Source organism: Leucoraja erinacea, unplaced genomic scaffold, assembly GCF_028641065.1.
Source record: "Leucoraja erinacea ecotype New England unplaced genomic scaffold, Leri_hhj_1 Leri_95S, whole genome shotgun sequence".
Lineage (NCBI taxonomy): Eukaryota > Metazoa > Chordata > Chondrichthyes > Rajiformes > Rajidae > Leucoraja > Leucoraja erinaceus.
This window is the reverse complement of record NW_026576905.1, coordinates 85,001-102,275: the sequence shown is the minus strand read 5'-3', so window position 1 is coordinate 102,275 and position 17,275 is coordinate 85,001. Positions and strand designations below refer to the sequence as shown.

The 17,275-nt window shown below is 44.2% G+C and overlaps 1 protein-coding gene across 1 annotated transcript in view; it reads left to right on the top strand.

Moving 5' to 3' along the window:
* The window catches only part of LOC129695146 (GRB10-interacting GYF protein 2-like), a 126,408-nt gene that overhangs the window by 92,387 nt on the left and 16,746 nt on the right, over nucleotides 1-17,275 (top strand). Inside the window, exons 23-28 of the mRNA XM_055631912.1 lie at nucleotides 1,821-1,964; nucleotides 4,073-4,273; nucleotides 6,869-6,961; nucleotides 8,478-8,639; nucleotides 12,424-12,620; nucleotides 15,418-15,575. Of these exons, the coding sequence (XP_055487887.1) occupies nucleotides 1,821-1,964; nucleotides 4,073-4,273; nucleotides 6,869-6,961; nucleotides 8,478-8,639; nucleotides 12,424-12,620; nucleotides 15,418-15,575 (955 nt within the window). The remainder of the gene's footprint in view (nucleotides 1-1,820; nucleotides 1,965-4,072; nucleotides 4,274-6,868; nucleotides 6,962-8,477; nucleotides 8,640-12,423; nucleotides 12,621-15,417; nucleotides 15,576-17,275) is intronic.

The following is a 17,275-nucleotide window of genomic DNA, read 5'->3' as shown; positions in this document are numbered from 1 at the left end:
CACGCCCAATCCAGACGCTCAATCTCCGAGATATTTTCTATTTCGGTAGAGATTTCGCTTTTCTTTCTAAGTATCCGCTCCTCATTTCATTTCGTCGTGTTTTTTTTAATCAAATAGTATTTCAAAAATAAACAGGCTTCTCCATTTACATGTCAGCTTCCAACACACTTCGAAACAAAGTTGCAAGAGAGGAACACTGACCTTTTCACTGCTGCAGCAGGCAGGGGAGGGCTGCAATCTTACATTTGGGAACGGGCTCAGTTCCAATGGAGGAGACGGGTGCATGGTGGAATATTGGGTTGGGGGATCACACCATTGGGGGAGCAGACCCAACGGGTCTGCACTTGGTCTAATCACCTCTAAAATCCTGATGCCCCCCTTGCTTTCCCTTGAGAGAAAACGGAGGAAATAGATATTATAAGGGTAACTTAGCAAAAGCTCTTTGAATCGCATTTCTAAATCCAATTCAATAAATAAGGTTCTCCCATGACCTCCCGCGCTTCGTGCGACGTGAATGAAGAGCGATGGCGCGGTGATTATGTAATAACTACACAATAAAGACCTTTTTTACCCCAAAAAAATTATTTACTCAAAATAACATCTGAAACATAAACTACATATGTTTACCTGATGGAAAATCCAAAAAAATTAAAATCGAAAATTTGGACCCAGACCTCCTCAGTCGCGCTCAATTGCCCCCCTTAAAAATCAAATTGCCCCCCTGTGGGGGCGTACGCCCCATGTTGGGAACCACTGCTTTAGAGATACAGCATGGAAACATGCCCTTCGGCCCACCGAGTCCACACATTGATCACCCGTGCACTAGTTCTCTGCGACACACAGAAGTGAATTAACCTAGAAACCCGCACGTCTTTGGTATGTGGGGGGAAACTTACCGGGAGGTTGGATGACTGGCCTCCATCATTTTAAGAATAAGGAGTAAGCCATTTAGAACGGAGACGAGGAAACACTTTTTCTCACAGAGAGTGGTGAGTCTGTGGAATCCTCTGCCTCAGAGGCCGGTTCTCTGGATGCTTTCAAGAGAGAGCTAGATAGGGCTCTTTAAAAATAGCGGAGTCGGGCTATATTTAAGAGGGAGTTAGATGTGGCTAAAGGGATCAGGGGGTATGGAGAGAAGGCAGGGATGGGATACTGAGTTGGATGATCAGCCATGATCATATCGAATGGCGGTGCAGGCTCGATGGGCTGAATGGCCTACTCCTGCACCTATTTTCTATGTTTCTATATGGGGAGAAGGCAGGAACTGGGTACTGATTGTGGATGATCAGCCATGATCACATTGACTGGTGGTGCTGGCTCGAAGGGTCAAATGGCCTCTACTCCTGCACCTGTTGTCTATTGTCTATCAGTTCCCTACACTTTTCCTTTTTTTCTCTACCCAAACCTCTATTCCTTGATATCCAGGGTTCACTTTCCTTGTACGTGATCTGTGAAAGGCGCTGGTTGCGTGCTAACCAGTCAACGGAAAGACAATAAATGCAGGATTACAATCGAGACGTCTACAGATAAAAGGAGTAACGTGAATAACGTATAGTGCAAGATGAAGCCAGTGAAGTCTGATCAAAGATAGTCTGAGGGTCTCCAATGAGATGGATAGTAGTTCAGGACCACTCCCTAGTTGTGGTAGGATGGTTCAGGTTGTCGATTGGGCCTTGTGTATACCATGGCTTTACTGTGCAGCATGCTAATGCACTGCAGCCCTAGGCCAACATCTGGCTATTGGCTTTCTCTTGTGTTAAGGTGAAGTTTCAGTGCCGTGCTCTCTCCGGCATGAATTGACATGCCCCTTTTTCTTCCAGGAAGAGGTGGTCCGATTTCAAAGGGAGCAGCAGGAGGAGGCTGCCCGGCGCCAAAGAGAGGAAGAGGATCGGAGGCAAGAGGAGGCCTTGAGGCGACGCGATGAGGAGGAAAGGCGACAGATGGAGGACCTCTTACGAAAACAGGTAACTTAATGATTCATATCTGGCCTTTAACTCTGCATGCGACTCTTGTATCCAAAATAAATTGCATATTTAGTATCACAAGCTGTCGAAGGAATATTCCATTGCATGGCTTCATGTGTTGTTGTCCACCTCGGCTTCTCTCGAGCTTCCTCTATTTTTATACTCTCAGCACTTATCCATCTCATCCTCTGAGTTTCTGTCGCCAACTACAAAATCTGTTTCCTTTGTGAAAGCCGATGAAAAGTATTAATTTAAAACCTCATCTATCCAATCTGACTGAATGCATAGATTGCCCCAGTTATTCCTAATGGGCCCTTCTTTTTACTGGTTATTTTGCTCTTGATATACTTGTAGGACATTCTCAACATTTTCCTGACTCCTCTCTGCCAGAGATTTCTCGCAATCCCTCTTCATATAAATCACCCAACCCCCCCCCCCCCCACATTTTTTAAAATTCATGACAGACCACCTCCATCATTAGTTCCCTTTGCCTGTCGTTATCCTTTACTTCTCTATCTAATCCTCTATTCCTTGACATTGAGGGTTCTCTTTCCTTGTTAACCCTGGCTTTTAATCTTTGAGGAACACGTTGGCCTCGAACTCTTGTTATTTCTTTTGAATGCTTCCTACTGTGTGGATGTAAATGATCCCAACCCATGTTTGCCAAGTCCTCCCTTGACTACATTGATCTTGGGGTAAAAGTCCACAGGTCCCTGCAAGTGGATATAACCATATATAACAATTTACAGCACGGAAACAGGCCATCTCGACCCTTCTAGTCCGTGCCGAACACATATTCTCCCCTAGTCCCATATACCTGCGCTCAGACCATAACCTTCCATTCCCTTCCCGTCCATATAACTATCCAATTTATTTTTAAATGATAAAAACGAACCTGCCTCCACCACCTTCACTGGAAGCTCATTCCACACAGCCCCAACTCTCTGAGTAAAGAAGTTCCCCCTCATGTTACCCCTAAACTTCAGTCCCTTAATTCTCAAGTCATGTCCCCTTGTTTGAGATGTTAATGAAGTTGGCCTAAATCAAATTAAGATGATCATTATTGGTCCACCCCTATTTGTCTTTGTCCCGATCCATGTCAAAATATATGGAGTTATGGTCAGTGTCTCCATTGCATTCTCCCACTGACACTGCCTACACTGATTAGCAACATTCCCCAGGGTAAGATCCAGTAATGCTCCTTCCCTTGTTGGTCCCTTCCCGTGTGTGTCACTGTCTCCTGGCAAGCTCTCCCAAAAATTCCTCAAATCTCAAATTCCTTCCTCTTTTGTGCTCATGCGGTCCCAGTGAATATTTGGGAAACTGAAATCCCCCAGTGCAATAAACGTATTTTTGTTGCATCTCTCGGTAACCTGCCTACATGTCGAATCATATCGCGTGGAAACAGACCTGTGGCTCAACTTGCCCATGCCAACCAAGATGACCCAACGACACCAGTCCCACCAGCCTGCATTTGGCCCATGTTCCCATAACCTTTCCTCTCCACATTACCTGCCCAAATGACTCGTACCTGTTTTGTATCTGTCTCTCCTGTTGACTGTTGGGAGGTCTGTAATACCCCCCAGCAAAATGCCCACACTCTTTTTGTCTCAAGTCTCTATCCGCATGGATTACTTTGAGGAGCCTCTTAGGATGTCGACCACACTCGTACTGTTTTTAATTGTTTACATGGTGTTTTTCTTGAGTGCTATGCGAGACATTGGAGCTGCTCCAACACCTCATAAGTGCCAATCCACACATCTAAATGATTTATGACTAAGTGCAGTTTGAGCTCCCATTTGCCTCTCGGAAGGGTTAGCGGTGGGAGGCTGAGAGCTCTTCATAATAAAGATTGTAGTTAATTTCACCACACTGGCAGAGATCTCGGAGTAAACATCTACTCCAGGCATCGTCCCCTATAGTGTTTCTCACTAACCTGCTGGCAGTGACAAAATTACAATTTGCAGTCACTTCAGCGCAGTTGAATTGTGCGATTCTCTCTGTTTAATTACAAGCTGCTTCATGCCTAAATGGGACTGACCTTCTCCGGTGTGTTTTATTCTCCTTGGCTGCATCCAAGCCATTCACCTTCCGCCACTTCATTGCAGGAGAAGGACCGGCGGTGGCTGGAGGAAGAGGAGAGCAGGCGCCAGCTGGAGGAGGAGGCCAGGCGCAGGCTCGCTGAGGAGGAGGACCGCAAACGCAAAGAGATGGACCTGCAACTTCAGCGGCAGCAGGAAATGCTGAGGCACAGGCAGCAGCAGGAGGCACTGAGGCGCTTGCAGCAGCAGCAGCTGGCACACATAAAGGTACTGCTAACATAGAAAAATAGGTGCAGGAGTAGGCCCTTCGAGCCAGCACCGCCAGTCCATATAATCATAGCTGATGTGTACACATAATATGTGTGTTACGATTGTGTTTATTATTTGTTTGGTTGTTTTGTTGTTCCGCGAGCATTGCCACTTTCATTTCACTGCACATCTCGTATGTGTATGTGACAAATAAACTTGACTTGACTTGACTTGGCTTGATCATCTAAAATCAATACCCCGTTCCTGCATTTTTCCCCCCATATCCCTTGATTCCTTTAGCCCTAAGAACAAAATCTAAAGGGCCTGTCCCACTGCGGGAACCTAATTTGCGAGTTTAGAAGAGTTTGCGCTCGACTCAAACTCGCAGCATGGTCGACACGTGGTCCTAGGAGGTCACTGTTACTCTCCTTTATGCTCGAGGGAAGTTCCCGCATACTCGCGGCCTCAGTTTGGAAGAAGAAAATGTTTCGACATGCTGAAAATTTTCCACAAGTAAAGATTTGACGGCATGGTTGTTTTAAACTCGTCGTGCAGTGGTAATGGGATCACTATGTAGTTGTGGGCAGTCGAGGGTAGCCGTATGCAATCTTCTTTGCTGACCGGGCACTTTAATTGGCACATTGGAGTTTTCAGAACCAAGGAAAACCGACCGGTAATGTTAAATGCCCGCTAAACTTTATTAAAAGTTGTCTGGCTTCTTAAGATTGTCTCCACTCCTTCCCTCCCCCCCCCCCCCCCCCCCCCCCCCCCCCCCTTCTCCCCATCGCTCCCCTCCCCGCTCTCTAAAGGACTTACCGCACTATGTGCCAGCCGTCTTTTACCTTCCTTTTCATTGCGGGTGTGAATTTCAGACAGCGCTCCCCCGCTTTTCCCTGGCCCCCGCCTTTGCGGTGTGTGTGTGTGTGCGTGTGCGCGCTGACGGTCGATCCAGCTCACGGGTTCATCGCTGACGGTCGATCCAGCTCGAGGTTTTTCAGGCGACCCCTCCCTCCCCCCACCTTCACCAGCCTGCTCTCCTTCCTGCTAACTCGCCTGAGAGTTGCAAAGCTCCAGGATACGAGTCAGTAATTGGTGAGAGAGATGGTGTTTGACTGGCAGACGTGACTAGCGATGTTAGCTGGGAATCTTTACTGGGACCTCCACTTTTCCCTGTGTATTAATGTTTTGATGACGCTAAAGTAAATAACATTGTATCTGAGACCAGGAAAATGCTTGGGCATTGAGTTAAAGATAGATGTACCATACAAAGTAGGCATTCCACCCATCGAATCCATGCAACCCGAGTCATTTTCTTCTCCCCACAGTCTCAATATCTCCTCCCTGAGGCTTTGGAACTCTGGTGGTTCACAATTAGTTGATGATAAATGCAAATAAAAAATGTATATGAGTGTTGGTAGTTGAGGGTGAGAGATGTCTGGTGGTGGAAGGGGAAGTAGGAGAGAATGATTTATGTGGGACATAAACACCAGCATAGTAGGTATGTTGCAAAGCGTACCTGAAGCGTCGCTTAAAATCTGTCCCAGCCCGTGTGTGCGATTTTGGCGCCGTTTAGAGGGGGGCAGGTTTAAAACGCAATTTTCACTAGGCTGTTCCAATCGAAGATGTTCAGCCTAGTAAATCATTAACGAAAAATCGCTGAAAGACCCCGTCGCAAAAGGTATTATTAGTTTTTATGGCCTTGTATAATAGTTATAATAGTTTAAAAATCACTCTCTAAACCCGCGACTTCATGCAACCACAGGGCCGCATGGAGCTGTATACAGAAGATATGTAGCTTATTTTTACATTAAAAAGGGCTTCTTAAGATCCCTTTATACAAAGTTTAATGTTGCGAGTAGCTAATTTTGGGCTCTTTATATCCCGCAGTATTTTTCTGGGCATTTGAGGGCACAAATCCACCGCAATGTGAACAATCTAAACCAGCGCGTTCACAGGAACCCACTGGAAAGCTGATTTAAAATGGACTTTAATTTACAGCAATTGAGCACTAAATTCCTTCCATTTGGACTATAAATTGATGTAAATGAGATTTAAAAATCGTGTTTTATTGTGAATTATTTATGAATATTATTTGGACACTTGGGCTATTTAAAAATGTTAATCATTTATTAAGAAATGGATAGATGTTTAGATCTAGTAATTGAAGTTTGAAATTAGCTACACTTGGGTAACTAACTAATTATATGTTTTAATTTCAGGTCATCCAAGTAAGATTATTTTATATTTGTTTCAGAATGGTTCAATCTACGATAACTGAAAATTTCATTCAGTTCTCTTAATTTTTAAGAAGGTTATGGCCTTTTGACTGTCCACGATCACAGCTTTTTTGTTATGTCCATAGAAAATCAATAGGGAACAAGATGCTAATTTCCGAGTATGAAAATGGCCGTAACTTTTTAAATACTTGAGATATGAAAGTGAATTAGGTGTCAAATTAAACTTATTTTTATGCTTTATCTGATGGGATAAATTACAGACTTGATTTTTTAAATCTCAAACTTTTGTAACATTGCTAAGCATAGGACGCTTGAGATGGATGGTTGTGATTGCTGGAAGTTACATAACAATGCTAAACTGTTTCCCCTTCACCAGATCCCTTCTTCCACTACATGGGGGCAGCAGTCCAACTCGGTACCACCTCTTCAGAAGCTAGAGGAGGAACGGGAACGACAGCGCAGGGAGGAGGTAGGTTGGACAAGAACATCTTTTTTTATAAAATGTTTAGTGGGTAAGAAAAAGATTATTGCCTTGTCAGTACATTCCCACCTTGATATTTCGTCTTGGAGGTTGTAACTTGTGAGCCGAGAAATGTTGGCAGAAAATCCCATGACAATTCTTGTCATTCCTCAACATGTCTTCATGCATTCCCTTCATGTTGCTCTCAGTGCAGGGTAGCTAGTGTCAGAGACATAGATGACTTGAATCTACCTCCGTCCTGCCAAAATGCTGAGCTCAAGTCTGTCTCTATAGTTGCTATCCTGGCTAGGTGAATCCAAGTCACACTGGCAAGGTGAATCTCCGTGCCTGCTTCAGAATCCAGGGAAGCTCTTACTATTAAAAAGGACGATCCCTGCCTTTCTGTCAGACGCCTCTTTGCTTTTAAATTCCAACCAAAAATTCTGTTTACCTGGCAAAATGGTAAAGGAATGAAAGAAACACTCTTGGGATGTGTCGGAACCAGCTGCAAAGAATCAGTGGCTATATTATGTACTAAGTTTGGCTCGCGCAGCTCTTCACATGCTCTTTCAGTATAATGTGAGGTTTCAGAAGCCCTTGTGTCCCATGCCTCAATCGCATGCGCCTAGAAAGTGTGTACATGTGGCACACCGCATTCTGGATTCATAGTTACTGACAATCACATTGTCTATGAGCATGAAGTATGAAGGCCTGCTGCAGCATTCTTATGAAATGAAGTAAGGAAAGTAAGACCTATTTTCTAAGCGCTGAAAGATAGCAGAGAGATCTGATTTGCAGAGTGAGTCGGGGCCCTGGTAACTGATTCATAAAAGTAAAAAATGCAAGTACTCGGGTAAGATAGCAATTCGATATTCGTTATTATTTATCTGATACGTTGGAGCTCCGCTCGGGCAGTGCGCCTGAAATTACGTTGTATGTATTTACAATGACAAAATGTATTATTATTATTATTATTATTAATGATTCAATGGTTCTTTATTATCGCATGTATCTCAAGGTACAGTGAAATTCTCTCTTGCATACTGATCAGTGATCGATTATTGCCAGACACGAGCACAGTCCCCGGTTAAGTACAGAATACATAGAAACTGCTCACTGAAATCATATGCAAGAGTGGCCAAAAAAATGGCCAGTTTGGCCACGTTTCCAAAGTCTCAGCTGCAGCTGGCCACAATGGCCCGTTGTAGCCTTGACCGGCTAGCGATCCGTTGGCCACATTCGCCCATCGTGTCCAGGAGGAGCTTCCCGCAGCCCCCTCACCCCCCCCCCCCCCCCCCCCCCCCTTGCATGGAAGACTTGCTCAGTGGAATTGCTGCACTCTGGGTATGGGGGAGATTCATGCCCACAGCTGTTGACAAAAAAAAAAAGCAAAAGGCCACTTTGGTTCTGCTCAAATGCATCTGGAAATTAGTGAGTATTGACGGACATCACGGGTGTACTCGTGGAAGAATGAGTGGTAAAGCACAGTTTTTAATTGGGTAAAAGTGAATGTTATTTGCCCCAGCAGTGTCGTCAGCAGCAGGAGATAATGAAGGCACTCCAGCAGCATCAGCAGAAGTCACCTGGCTGGAACAGCATCCCCAAACAGTCTATGTCTGTAAAGTCACTACTGGAGGTGCAGCAGGAACTGCAGAAACAGCAGCAGCAAAGGGCGCAGGCACGGGCTGTGAGTATTCTTCCGAGTCAAACTTTAGAGATGCAGCGCGGAAACAGGCCTTGCAGCCTTCTGAGTCCACGCCGACCCAGCGACCGGCATGCTGGCACCATCCTACACGCTGGGGGAAATGTACAATTTTGCCAAAGTTAAATAACCTGTACGTCTCATTTGTTTGTCTTTTTGCACAAAGTTCGCGAGCATTGCCGCTTTTCATTTCACTGCACATCTCGTATGTGTATGTGACGAATAAACTTGACTTGACTTGTCTTTAGAGTGTGGGAGGAATCCGGAGCACCTGGAGAAAACCCACGCAGTCTCAGGGAGAACTTACCAACTCCGTATGACAGCTCCGTTAGTCAGGATCGAACCTGGATCTCTGGCGCTGAGGCAGCAACTTTACCGCTGCGCCACCATGCCGCCCAAACCACACATAAACTGGCCCTTCGGCCCAACTTATCAAGATGCCCCATTTATGCTAAACCTATTTAGAAACATAAACATAGAAAATAGGTGCAGGAGTAGGCCATTCGGCCCTTCGAGACAGCACCGCCATTCAATATGATCATGGCTGATCATCCAAAATCAGTACCCCGTTCCTGCTTTCTCCCCATATTCCTTGATTTCGTTAGCCTTAAGAGCTAAATCTAACTTTCTCTTGAATACATCCAGTGAATTGGCCTCCACTGCCTTATGTGGCAGAGAATTCCACAGATTCACAACTCTCTGGGTGAAAACGTTTTTCCTCATCTCAGTCCTAAATGTCCAAACCCTTATTCTGAAACTGTGTGTGACCCCTGTCTTTGGCTGTAACTCTCAAAACTTTTCTTATCCATGTACCTGCATCTAGTGACTAAATATACCTCTGAAATAATTTGTTGTAAACCACTTTATTTTAAGTAATTGATGCTCCAGAATTGATTGGAACACCTATTAGGTTATAAAATTAGATAAACTAATGACATTTGTATAAAAAATTCTTATGCTGGCTGCAAACAGTCTGGTGTTTCCAATACAGCGTAGTTTTATTTCATTCATCTGCCAGCAACTAAACATAAATTTGACGCAACTTGTAAACCCCTATTTCATATAATTCACGCCCCTGAATTGATTAGAAACGTTTATTTGTTTGAAATTAGCACAATGAGTTTGTGCAAGACGTATCGTAAAGTTTCCTACTTGCTGCAAAGAGTCCAATTTGATTTTTCCAATGCAGAGTGGCTATATGTAATGTATCTGTCATTAATTTAAAATAAATCTAAACTATCTTTATGTAAACCATTTCATGTAATTTATGCTCCATTTAGCTTGCCCAAATGTAATTCCATCATGACTCCTGCCAAATTGACTCTCACAGTAGCACAGAACCAAGATATTTCAGTAGATAGATTTGTATATCAGTGGCGTTGAGCCAGGGTCTTGGGCCTGAAGAAGGGTCTCGACCAGAAACATCACCGTTCCTTCTCTCCAGAGATGCTGCCGGTCCCGCTGAGTTACTCTAGCATTTTGTGTATATCTTCAAATGACGTCACGCGCTCCAGACGGCTGTGCGGACGCACGATGACGTGCGCGTTAGTCACTGCCGGCCTGTCGCGTAAATGATGGCCCAAGTGGGACAGGCCCTTAACAGTGCCAGAGACCCGGGTTTGATCCTGACTACGGGCGCTGTCTGTACAGAGTTTATTTGTTCTCCCCGTGACCTGCGTGGGTTTTCTCCGGGATTTCCATTATCCTCCCACACTCCAAAGACGTACAGGTTTGTAGGTTAATTGGCTTGGTATGATTGTAAATTGTCCCGTGTGTGTGGAATAGTGTTAACATGCAGGCATGTTCGGCACGGACTCGGTGAGCTGAAGGGCATGATTTCGCATTGTATCTCTAAACTAAACTAATCTAAACTTTCCCTTCACGCACGCACGAACGCACGCACACACAAAAAATCAGCAGTGGTTGCGGCTGCATTTTCCGGCAGAAGTAATTTTTCTTTGGAAACTGCTTCCAGCCAAAACCCCTAAAAACATGAAGTCATAAAAAAGGTTACACAAAAAAGCTGGAGAAACTCAGCGGGTGCAGCAGCATAGCAACTATGGAGCAAAGGAAATAGGTGTGTGTGTTCGCTCCATAGATGCTGCTGCACCCGCTGAGTTTCTCCAGCTTTTTTGTGGACATATATTTAAGTTGAGAGGGGAAAGATATAAGAGGAATCTGAGGGGCAACGTTTCGGGCCGAAACCCTTCCCCGCCCACCCCCGCCCCCGATCAGTCTGAAGAAGGGTTTTGGCCCGAAACGTTGCCTATTTCCTTCGCTCCATAGATGCTGCTGCACCCGCTGAGTTTCTCCAGCTTTTTTGTGTAACCTTCGATTCTCCAGCATCTGCACAGTTCCTTCTTAAACACAAGTCATAAAAAAGGTTTGTCATAACCTCTCCATTAACCGCTCCCATCCCAGTGATGTCAACTTGACCCAAGTAGCTGACATTAATTATGGCTGCCGTAATGCCGGCAGTTCTTATTCTTTTGTGAGATGTGTACGTCATTGGCAATGCTGGTTGGTATACATTGTTGATTGTGAACTGCACAGGCCGATGAGATGCCAGTTAGATTGCTGTGAAGAATATTAGTGAACCAGATGGGTTTTTGCAACAATCCATTACCATTCCACAAGGTATCATTTCATTTTTGTTTCAATTCCTCAGCTGCCATGTTGAGATTTGGACTATGTGCAACAATGGTTCACCCTATAACCTAAGCACCATGCTTATTACACTTGCTTGCATCCCCGTTGTAAGCAAATCTTAAAGAATAACGGATACGAATGGACAGCAAAGACTCTGCCAAACAAGCACACAACCCCAAATCCATTTCTTCTTCTTTGTCGCTTTCTTGCTGAATGAGAGGCACAGTGGTGCAGCTGGCACAGCCGCTGCCTCACACACAGTGCCAGTGACTGGGGTTTGATTCTGACCTCTGCTGCTGTCTCTGTGGAGTTTGCATGTTTTCCCTGTGGCCGCTTGGGTATCCCCCCACATCCCAAAGACGCACAGTTTTGTAGGTTAATTGGGTACTGTAAATTGCCCTAAGTGGGTGGGGAAAGTGGGATAGTGTAGAACTAGTGTAGTCGATGGTCGATGTGAGCAAGGTTGACCAAAGATCCTCTTTCCATGCTGCATCTCGTTTTAAAATAAAAAACAGTAACTTATCCCTTGTTGTGCCTCATGGTTGAAATTCTATGCCTGGTCTTTTCAGAATTTCACCTCTTCTGACTAGAAACATAGAAAATAGGTGCAGGAGTGGGCCATTCGGCCCTTTGAGCCTGCACCGCCATTCAATATGATCATGGCTGATCATCCAACTCGATATCTTGTACCTGCCTTCTCTCCATACCCCCTGATCCCGTTTAGCCACAAGGGCCACATCTAACTCCCTCTTAAATATAGCCAATGAACTGTGTGGCCTCAACTACCTTCTGTGGCAGAGAATTCCAGAGATTCACCACTCTCTGCGTGAAAAATGTTTTTCTCATCTCGGTCCTAAAAGATTTCCCCCTTATCCTTAAACTGTGTGACCCCTGGTTCTGGACTTCCCCCAACATCGGGAACAATCTTGCCAGTCCAACCCCTTAAGAATGTTGTAAGTTTCTATAAGAAATATGAAGTTGCTATTGTCTACAGGGTTGAGCCAAGGCATTGACCAGATGGTCTTACGATCTTATGAATAATGGCTAAGTTATGTTACCTTGTTTTTATATGTTTCTGAAAGCTTGCTCTGTTTTTTCTTCTCTCTCTGCCTGCGGTTAGCATTCCGGTATACCTATCAACAACTCCTCAGTGTGGGGACTGCCTGGCCAGTGGGGGTCTGATATGAACAACATGTGGAGCGTGCACGAAACGAAGAGCTCCAACTTAAGCCTGTGGGGGGACGATGCCGTGAAGAGCACAGGCCCAGTGATCAGGAACGCAGGGTTGAAGAACAGCAGGAGCAGTCCTTCGTTAAGGTTTGTGCCTCTGATCTCCCAGACTCTTCCATGTCTGTCCTCTGTGCAAGTTGTGGTTTAAGTCAGAGTGTGAAAGAGAAACTTGAAACGTGTGGTTGCCTGTGAAGCACACTGTTGAAATCTGCAATAAAGACTCAAAATAAAAGTATCGCCTCAGCGCAGAGGGAGAAGAGGAGGGAAGAGACTGCAGACCTAAGACTTTTGCCTCCATCACAGTGAGGAGATGTTGGGTGGACTCACTGTGGTGGATGTTAATATATGTTTATTGTTGTTTTATTGTATTGTATTATATGTATGACTGCTGCAATTTCGTTCAGACTTCGGTCTGAATGACAATAAAAGGCTATCTATCTATCTATCTATCTATCTATCTATCAAATAAGAAGACACAGTGTTGGAAAAACACACTGACCGGCTGAGTTTATTTTTTTTATAAACCACCATCTTTCGGCACAGCGATAGAGTTGCTGCCACAGCGCCAGAGACCCGGGTTCGATCCTGACTATGGGTGCTGCCTGTACAGAGTTTTGTGTGTTCTCCCTGTGACTTGCGTAGGTTTTCTCCGGGTGCTCCAGTTTCCTCCCACACTTCAAAGACAGTTCTGGGCCTCCTCCACTGTCAACAGAGAGGCCCAACGCAGATTGGAGGAACAACCCCTCTTATTTTGCTTGTACATCTTGCAACCCAGTGGTAGGAATATTGATTTCTCTAATTTCAATTAACCCTGGTTGTGGCGGAATCCAAACGCAACTTCTCAGAACCATCGCAGAGTGATGGGGCCTGGAACACAAGGACAGGCTCTTCGACCCACCATGTCTGTGCCAAACATAATGCCAAGAATCTCATCTACGTGTGCATATTCCATATCCCTCCATTCCCTGCCTGTCCTTTGTCTATCCAAAAGCCTCTTAAATTGCCGTTGCCGAACCAGCAGGTCGAGGAACAGCTTCTTTCCGGCGGCTGTCACTCTACTCAACAACGTACCTCGGTGACTGCCCCCCCGGACACTTATTATTTTTTATTCAAATCGTTTGCTATGTCGCTCTTCAAGGGAGATGCTAAATGCATTTCGTTGTCTCTGTACTGTACACTGACAATGACAATGACAATTAAAATTGAATCTGAATCTGAATCTGAAACGCCACCATCATATCTGCCTCAACCACCAACTCTGGCAGCATCTTCTAAGCACTCCACCCTCTGTAAAGAAAAAAAAAAGAAAAATTGCCCTTCATATCTCCTTGACACTTCGCCCCTCTCAATTTAAAGCTATATCCTCTAGTATTTTATTTACAAGTTTCCATCTATCTATGCCTCATAATTTAACATCCTCCTGTATTAATCTATGATCTGCAGTGTTTTGCTTTTCATTGGCGAGCCAGAAAGAGAAGTTATCCCTTGTATGGAGCATGAGGGGGAGAACTGGATATTTTTAGTGCCTTCCCTCACAGTGAATTCTGCTGTGGGGGGACGTTTCATGTTGATTTCTATAGTGTACTGTTCTGTGTCTTTTTTCTTTTTTCTCTTTTTTGTTTTGTATGGATTTATTGACATTTGATCTGTTCAATTAATTTAATCAATCTCTGTAAAGCACTTTGGTTCAAATACTGGTTTTGTTGAAAAGTGCTATATAAAGAAAGATTATTATTATTATTATTATTGTAGCATGTAGGTGCTACCTGTAAATTGATTTCACAAAGTAGCTCAAGCTGCAAAGAATATTTTTCAGCTCAACATTTTTTTTTTTAATAAATATTTTTATTAGAAGCAGTGTACAGTAATATAAACCGTGGCATATGACGATGTACATTTATTGTACATCTTCCATTTTTAATTTAACAAAAAAGAAATAGAACAAGAGCGAGAAAGAGAGAAAGTGAAAGAAATAGTGATTGTGAGAACCCCTAAACTAACAAATAGTGCAGTCCAGGAGTGAATAAGTAAAAGCCTAAAAAGGAATAAGAGGACAAAAACAAAGAATAATAAAGAAGGGGGAAAAGGGACCATTATTGCCATAGAGGGGTGCAGAGAAGGTTCACAAGACTGATTCCTGGGATGTCAGGACTGTCTTATGAAGAAAGACTGGATAGACTTGGTTTATACTCTCTAGAATTTAGAAGATTGAGAGGGGATCTTATAGAAGCTTACAAAATTCTTAAGGGGTGGGACAGGCAAGATGCAGGAAGATTGTTCCTGATGTTGGGGAAGTCCAGGACAAGGGGTCACAGCTTAAGGATAAGGGGGAAATCCTTTAAAACCGAGATGAGAAGAACTTTTTTCACACAGAGAGTGGTGAATATCTGGAACTCTCTGCCACAGAGGGTAGTCGAGGCCAGTTCATTGGCTATATTTAAGAGGGAGTTAGATGTGGCCCTTGTGGCTAAGGGGATCAGGGGGTATGGAGTGAAGGCAGGTACGGGATACTGAGTTGGATGATCAGCCATGATCATATTGAATGGCGGTGCAGGCTCGAAGGGCCGAATGGCCTACTCCTGCACCTAATGTTTCTATGTTTCTATTACATGTTGATATACCTGCTTCATTTCTCACCACACCCATCACCCTGTCCGTGAATCGGTTTAAATCCAGAATTGTGTTGCACCATACTATACTTGTAATCAATCAATGAAAGACCATATCTTTAATTTTTCAACATTTCAATAGTATGTAACTCTGCTCTCATTGAAAAGTTTACTTGAGAACAGCTTTTTTGTTTGTTAATCCACACACCGACTGACCGCACTATCTTCTCAACTTCAAATATATATATATATATTTTTTTTAATCTTTTGTGCAGCGACACGTACGGAATTACCACCAGACCGAGCAAGAAGAAAACGGAAGATGAGGAGAAGTTACTGAAGCTGTTCCAGGGAATGAACAAAACTCAAGATGGCTTCACACAGTGGTGTGAACAAATGCTGCACGTCCTCAATACAGCCAACAACCTAGATGGTGTGTGTCAATTCCGTCTAATCGCGTTTGCCCAACACGTGCCAAGGCGTTTGCCTTGTGCTTTGTAACCAAGCCATGAATTTTGTGCATTTTAAGAGATTACACGTAATTCTTCTAAATTCCTTGAGTGTGGGTTCAGGCTGTTTAATCTCTTACTAGACAACCTTCCAATCCTGGGGATCAGAGTTGTTGCATTCCCTCTATTGCATTTCTGTCCTTCCTTGGGTAGGGTATCCCGACCTGTACTGCATTATTCCAGCTGGGATCTCAACAGAGCCCTCTTCATTCTTGTGTTCAAATCCTCCTGCAATGTACTGTTTATCTTCCTATTTGACTGCTCACCAGCATGCTAACTTTCATGAGTTCCAGGAGCAGTATTAGGCCATTCGGCCCATGAAGGCTACTCAGTCGTTCAAATCATGCCTGATCTATCTTTCCCCCTCAAACCCATTCTCCTGCCTTCGCCCCATAACCCCTGACACCCTTACTAATCAATCTCTGCCGGAAAAATATCTATTGACAGCCTCCACTGCCCTCTGTGGCAATGAATTCCACAGATTCACCACCCTCTGACTAAAGAAATAGTTCTCATCTTTTATTCTGAGACTATGACCTCAGGTCCCTAGACTCTCCCACTAGTGGAAATATCCTCTCCACATCCACTCTATCCAGATCTTTCACTATTTGGTAAGTTTAATTGAGGTTCCCCCTCAACTTTCTAAACTCTAGTGTACACAGGCCCAGTGCCTTCAAACGCCCAACCGCAACCGCAAACCTGCCCTGGACCCTCTTCAACAGCAGCACATCCTTCCTCAGATATGGGCCCCAGACATTTGTTGAATGATGTGCACGACATTCAGGTTGCTCTGAACATCTTTGATTTTCAACTGTTTACAAGCTATGAAATATTCTGCCTCGTTGTTCCATATTATGTCCCAGATGTCAATATCCTTGCCCTTTAACTTAACCAGTCTGTCTCATGAGGGCCCGCCCCATACTGTAGTAGTTAAAAATACCATTCATGTTTGTATCATCAGCAAACTTGGATATATTGTACTTGATCTCCTTCTCCCAAGTCGTTTGATATTGATGTGAGCTGCTAGAGTCGCAGCAATCCCTTCAATGCTCAACCTTCCAATTTAAACATAGCCTATTTTTTCCCCCTGCAATTGGATTTCCATCTGTTAATATTAGTATCCCATGTTCTTTACTTTCATTTTTATTTACGACTGCTTATGTTGCGCCCAATTTAATACCTACTGAAAAACCAAATACTACACACCCACTGGTTTCCCCTTATCTGATTTTCTGATTACAACACAGTGAAACGTTGTCAGATATGATTTTCTTTCCGTGAGTACTTGTGCACGATGACCACTTCCTGCAGTGCTAGATTCTGGCAGCTCTCCTGCTACTAATATCAGAGTAATAGCCCAATCGTATCTGTGAGTTGTTCACTAGTTTTATCTAGTAACCAACTGGAGGTTCTGTCTTGTGCTACGCCGAGTCTCCCCGTGTGACACGAGATGGCATTCCAGCTCCATGGGTGCGGGGCAGAGGTGGAGTTGCTGCCTTTGCAGCATCAGAGACAGTCCTTCGATCCTGACTACGAGTTAGGACGTTCTCCCTGTGACCGGGTGGGTTCCCCCCCCGCCATCCTCTTAAGCATCACATTGAAAAGACCAAGATGCATCCTTGTG